This window comes from Bos mutus, chromosome 11, assembly GCF_027580195.1.
Source record: "Bos mutus isolate GX-2022 chromosome 11, NWIPB_WYAK_1.1, whole genome shotgun sequence".
In the NCBI taxonomy this organism is placed as follows: Eukaryota; Metazoa; Chordata; class Mammalia; order Artiodactyla; family Bovidae; genus Bos; species Bos mutus.
In genome coordinates this window covers 888,310-894,353 of record NC_091627.1, presented here as the reverse complement: position 1 = coordinate 894,353, position 6,044 = coordinate 888,310, and the positions used below count along the sequence as shown (strand labels likewise).

Sequence of the window (6,044 nt, the reverse complement as noted above, 5' to 3'; positions counted from 1 at the left end):
GCGCCCTGCCTGCGCCGCCCCCGCTTAAAGGGGCCGCCGGGTGCCCTCCGCACGTCGCCCGACCCGGGTCGCCTGCCCACCGGCGTTTGGGCGGTTCCCGGAGCTCTGACCCGCCACGAGAGGCTTTCTGGTTGCCCCCCTCCCTCTAGGCGTTGAGGTGATGCGCCCAAGAACCCAGACGTAAACCGAGATCCCCGACTCAGTCCCAGGGCGCTCTTCTCCCACGGGCGCCGAGCCGAGGCGCAGCACCCCAACCCCTGAAATAGTCCTCTCTTAGAGGCGCTCCGAGGTCGACCCTGGCCCCGGCCCGTGGCCCCTGGGGGGATGCTGGGGGATGCTCGCTCCCCACCAGGTCCCCACCTCTGTCTGCCCTCCGCGCAGAAGAGCTGACGATGGCAGGAATTTCATCTGAACCTGAGAGCCAGATCCCAGTGCCTGGGGCACTTGGGGGCTGGTGGGGGACAGCTGCCCACACTTGGGGAGGGGGCGCGCAGCCTCGGATGCAGGTCCTACCTGTGCAGAGCGGGCATGTCTCTAAAGGCTCAAAGAGTTGGCTTTCCTGCCAGACTGGGGGCAACCCCACCTGCACCTTGGTGGGGGGACGTACTGACTAGAAGGGCAGCAGGTGGGCTGCCCTTCCCCTGTAAGACTTTCCTGTGCTCCTTGTGAATGAGCCACTTAGGGCGGCCCTGGCTGGGCTCGGTGGGGGCTGCAGCTCCCTGGGCTCAGCCAGGGGGAGAAGGGACCCAGAGAACCACCCTGTGCAGGCGAGGCAGGCTGGTGTTTGGGGAGGCTAAGGCTGCGCCCTCTGTGAGGGGCCGCTTTCTCTTCCTGTGGGTGTGGGTGATTGTGGCCTCTGCAGGGGTGTCTGGGGCCAGTGCACCTGCAGGCTTGGGGCAGTGCCTGGCCAGGTCTGAGCCGCGTGGGGAGGCCCATTCCCGGGCAGGCCAGCAGAGGGCAGGCCCGCCCCTGCTGCAAGAAGCGTCCTGCCTTGCGCTTCTCTGGGCTCCTCCCAACCTCAGTTTCCCAATTTGTGAATGGGAGGGGCAAACCGAGTGGTGTCGCGCTACACAGAGAAGGCTCTAAACTGAGCGCCAGGCAGGAGGGGGTGGGGACCCATCCCCCCTCATCCCCCTCCCCCCTCCTCCCCCTCCCCCCTCCCCCCCCTCCTCCTCCCCCCTCCCTCCCCCCCCTCCTCCTCCCCCCTCCCCCTGAAGCCTGAGGACACTTCCTTCTCCTCTATCAGGACGTGGGGCTAGGTCAGGACAGGAAGCCACTGCCAAGGGGGAGGGCAGCAGCTTCCTGCTACCACCTGCTGCCCACCCACCTGGGGCCCTGGCAGCGCCACCCAGAGGCTCAGCGCCAGCCCCCATCCCCCTCCCCTGCACACCAGGACCCCTGGTGCAGCAGGAACCTGGTGCTCCCCCATGCCCACGCTGCCACCAGTGACAGAGAGCCCACATCTAACCGGGCCTCATCACACCCTGGATGCCCACAGCCTGAGAATGAAGTCCCAGGGCGCCTTGCACACGTCCCCCAGCCACGTTTCTGAGCTGGGCCTCTGCTCCCCGCCCCTGGGCCTTTCAGGGTGGAGGGCGTCAGGGCAGGCTCTCTGCTGCAGAGCCTTTCAGTGAGGCAGATGGAGGCCGGGAGGACGAGCCTGGGGGCGGGGGCGGATCTGGCCAGGACAGGAGGCCCCTGTGGCGGGGGTGCAGGGGAGGCAGAGTCCACGCACACTCTGCTTGTGTCTTTATTCGTTGCTCTCCCCTCCCCAGGGGGCAGCAGGCCACAGGGTCTGCAGGCTCCAGACTGCACATCCGGGACAAAGGGACCCCAGCTATGGGCTGGGGGCCGGCTTGTACCCCACAGACCTCAGGGGTCGTGTCCGCAGCCCCGAGGGCCCTGCCTACAGCCTCTCTCAGCCCCCGCCCGTCTGAGATATGATCGAGGTAGGGACGGAGGGCCTGACGGACCTCAGCACCCCGTACTCCATCCCTCCCTCCCTGCTCTCGCCTCTGCCTCAAAAGAGTGGCTCCAATGCCCAGCAGCCTCCTCCTCCAGGCAGGCTGCCCAGAGGAGCCCTGCTTCCCAGCCCCCCACCCCAGCCTCCATGTCCGCCCTGCCGTTGCCTATGGGGGTCCGGTCGGATGCCGGTGGTTTGATTTCAACACCCACCCCTCTACCCACATGTCCAGCTCCCCAGCCACCCGCCTCTTCCCCCCTCCATGGGCAGAGCTCAGGCCTGGAACCAGCCCTCAAGGTCCTGGTAGACCTGGCCACGGGGCAGCTGGGGGAACCGGGCACAGATGGCACAGAAGCGCTCTCGCCAGTCGCTGAACAACCGCACGCGGAACCGGTCTCGCCACGCGAAGTAGCGCCGATAGCAGCTCTCGTTCATGCTGGTGAGGAAGGCGGCCAGCTCGCGGGCGGAGCCGAAGTCGTCCACGTGCACGAAGGCATCGGGCGGGGCGACGGCCTCGTAGGCGGCCCTCGGCGGGCCCAACACCACGGGCACGGCGCCGGCCAACAGCGCGTTGCGCCAGAACTTCTCGGTGATGTAGTCCCGGTGCTCGGAGTTCTCGAAGGACAGATAGAAGCGGTAGCCAGCCACGGCGCGCAGAAGGCAGCTGGCGCACAGGGGCTGCCCGGCCGCGCGGCCGAACACATCCACCTGCAGGTGCAGCGCCAGCTGCCGGTACAGCTGCACGCGCCGCTGCCGCTTCTGGAAGTTGCTGACCACCCAGGCGGCCATCCCGCGCTTGGCCGGCAGCGGAGGCGCCGGCCCCTCACGGGGCTCCAGGCGGCCGTAGGGCACAAAGATGTCCGAGTCACGCCGGTAGCTCAGCACCCAGTTGAAGACCCCTCGGAGGCGGCCGAGGCCGCGGGTGTGGCTGGGCGACTCCATGGAGGCCCACACCCAGGGCTGGCCCCGCGGCCGCTCAGCCAGGGGCAGGCGGGCCTGCTGGGTCTGCAGCTCTCGGTGGTGGAAGACCACGGCGTCGGCGCCGGCCAGCAGGCTGCGGTTGACGGTCAGGCGGCAGCGGGCCACCCCGTACCTGGTGCAGGTGTCCCCGGGCAGCTCTGGGGGCTGGCTGGCAAATGGCCAGTGCCAGACGAGGATGGTGGTCGTGGGCTGTGGGGCTGGGGCTCCCCCGGGGGCCGCCCCAAGCCGCCACCAGAGCCAGACAGTGGAGAGAAGGGCCGCCACGGCCAGGCCCCCCAGAGCCCGGAGGCTCGGAGTGGGGCTGAGCCCTGCAGGGGACACAGGAAGAGAGGCTGTGTCCTCCAGCTCTCCACGGGCCCCAGGCTCCCAGCCCAGGCCTCCCTCAAGGCCAGAGACTCACCAGCATTCTGCATTCACGGCTCCTCAAATCACGGCCTCCACTCTGTGGGAACGCCCTGAAACCACAGCTGCTCCCCCGCGCTGGGTCGCCGCCTGCAAACACTCTCCTTTCGTCTGCTCCGGAGGAAGGCCACCAGAGTATCTTCCCGCTCCCGTCCCGCCCCCAGTGACCTTTGACACCACCAGCATCCAAATGCCGCCTCGCCTCCCCCAAGAGGCCCCTGGCTGCTGGGGAGTGGCGGCTCCCGGAAGGGTACCCAGACAAGGTCCAGGACCGTGACTCCCACCCCTGCTGGCCTCTGGAAAGGCCTGGAGATGACCCGCCGGCTGGCCCGGGAGGAGAGGGCCTGCCTGGCCTCAGGGATGGGGAGGCCATTGCAAGTGGAGGTGGCCCCCACCCGGAAAGGGCGACCCTGACATCGAGGACTCAGTAGCCGCCCACTGCCCTGCCAGGGGTGCCACGGAGAGCAGGCGTGCTTCCCTGCGGCCGCCGGGCGCGGGCCGCCGCCTCCCCTGGCGCTGTGTCATCACCCACTTCCCCCGCTCCCCCCTCTCGGCTCTGCGGTGGGCCCCCAGACCCTCTGGCTGCAGACTCACTGCGCTCAGCTCCACCCGGGAGGCTGAGGTTCCTCCCGCGCGTTGCTTCTCGCCAGGCCTCTCCATGCCGCCCATCCCTGCGGCCTCGAGGACACCTTTGTCCCAGAACCCGGATTCCCTGGGAGGGGCTCCGTCGCAGGGTCCACACAGGGCCCCAGCACACACCCTTGGTGGACAGCGCCGGGCTGGGCCTGGCTCCAGTGGGCTGTGGGGCTGCCACACCTTCCTTCCCCACCAAGGGCATCGGTCTGCAGGAGCCCCAGCCTGGGTGGCCTTGGGTCTGGCCAGGCCAGGAAGAGATGCGGGAACCTGGGCTGGGACGCCGCCCTTGGGGGCTCCGGGTCTCTTCCTCCAGGCCCCACAGCCCAGGGCGGGGGAGTACGGAGGGGGTTTTCCAGGCTGGAAAGGGAAGGAGTCGCTGTGTCCCTGACGTGAGCACCTGCTCCAGGAAAAGGAAGACAGCAGTCCAGAGGCCCTCTCCCCACCCTGCCGTCCGCCAGTCCTGGGGCCCAGGCATGGAGGTCCAGTTCCTTCCCCTTTTGCCCTGGTTCCAGCCCACTCTGCTCTCAGTCACTAGCTTCCTTCACCTCAGCCGGATGTGGCCAGCAAGGCCCAGCCCTGGCGCTAGCGTCCTGAGGGCCTCAGGCCAGTCCAGTTCTTGGAGGCTGCAGGTTGGGTGTCGTGGAAGGAACACCAGCCTGGAACCTTCACCAGGCCTGCCACCTGTGATGTCCTGGGGGCCGCCCATCACCCTGTCCACTCTTGGGCTCCCGGGACTAACAGCCTGTCCCCGCTCTCGTCCCCTGGTGAGGACCAGACTGTGTCCAGGATGGGAACTGAGGAGCCGTCAGCACACCCATGGGGGATACAGAGGCCGGTCTGGGAGAAGGGGGCCCTCTGGCCCCTCTGAGGCTCCTCACCCCCAGCAGAGGCTCTGAGCGGTGGTGGCGAGGCTCTTGCACAACACTGGGGGGCGGGGGGTGTTGGGGGAGGGCCGTGGGAACCGTCGGAAACCGTCTGGAGGCCCGCGGGGTGGATGTGGCATCGGGCTGGCCAGAACAGAGGGTGGCCGGCACCCCCGAGGACCCCACCCCCTCTGCCTGTGGCAGGCACCCCGAGGGCAGTGGGGGAGGGCAGGAAGGAGCCGACCCCCCCACAGACCGCTGGCGACCTGGCTCCTGGCTGCCAGGGCCTCTGCCCTTCCTGTTTGCACTGCCAGGTGGCGGGGGCTCTGCCAGAGGCCCCAGCCACACCCGCAGCCCGCTCCCTTCCTGGGTGGACTCACAGGAGCCGCCCCACCCTTGTCTGGGATGCTCCCCGGGGCCCGTTGCACGCCTACCTGCTCGGGGGGCAGCCAGGGCCCCATTCGTGAGAACCTGCTTGCTGGGAAATGGGGCTCAGGATTTGGCCCAAAAATGGGTCAGAATGAGAGATTCTGAGCGAAAAAGAAAGAGACTGGCAAGCCTGAGTCAAAGAGAAAGCGGGGCCTCCTGCCAACTCGGTGCCAGGCCCCAGAGTCAACAGGGTGCAGGCAGGCACTCACGGCTGGCTCAGTTGTCCATGAGCACCTTGGACCTGGAACACGCAGTCACCCCTGCAGCCCAGCCACGTGTGGTGCTGCTCCAGGGCCAGCCTACCAGGGGGACCTGCCTGGAGGGCCCCTAACTGGTCCCCAGGGCCCAAGGGAAGAGGCTCCTCCTAGAGGCCTTTTCAGTGAAACGAGGGCCGGCCGCTAGTCAGGGAAGAGGGGCCAGGGGCTGGGACCAGGCCCCTCAGCCCACGCACTGGGCTCTCGGCCCCACGGAGCCCAGTGCCCACTCCCGCCACTGGCCCCGGTGAGCTCAAGCAGAGCAGCCAAACTGCAATCACTGCTTGAACCAAGCCCCCGACAGCCTGGAGGTGGGCGGGTCTGGAGACCCGTCCTGCAAGCACACCTCTGCCGCTCCAGCGGCACCAGGCGCTGAGCCGGGGCAGGCTGTGGTGCGCAGGGCCCTGGAGGGGGCCCAGCAGGCCCTGGAGCTCCCCCTGGATGGGATGTGGCCAGGACCCCCGGCCAGGTGGGAAGGGCAGGAGGGCTGAAGGGGCTGGTGGCCTCAGGTGGTCC

At 68.4% G+C, this 6,044-nt stretch overlaps 1 protein-coding gene across 1 annotated transcript; it reads right to left on the bottom strand.

Moving 5' to 3' along the window:
• Positions 1–1,732: 1,732 nt before the first annotated feature.
• FUT7 (fucosyltransferase 7) lies at positions 1,733–4,472 on the bottom strand. The gene is made up of 2 exons (XM_005887051.3): positions 3,345–4,472; positions 1,733–3,252 (listed from the first exon to the last, which is right to left on the bottom strand). Exons 1-2 carry the CDS (start codon positions 3,355–3,357, stop codon positions 2,237–2,239), a joined length of 1,029 nt encoding a protein of 342 aa, XP_005887113.1. The 5' UTR covers positions 3,358–4,472; the 3' UTR covers positions 1,733–2,236.
• Positions 4,473–6,044: the final 1,572 nt, after the last annotated feature.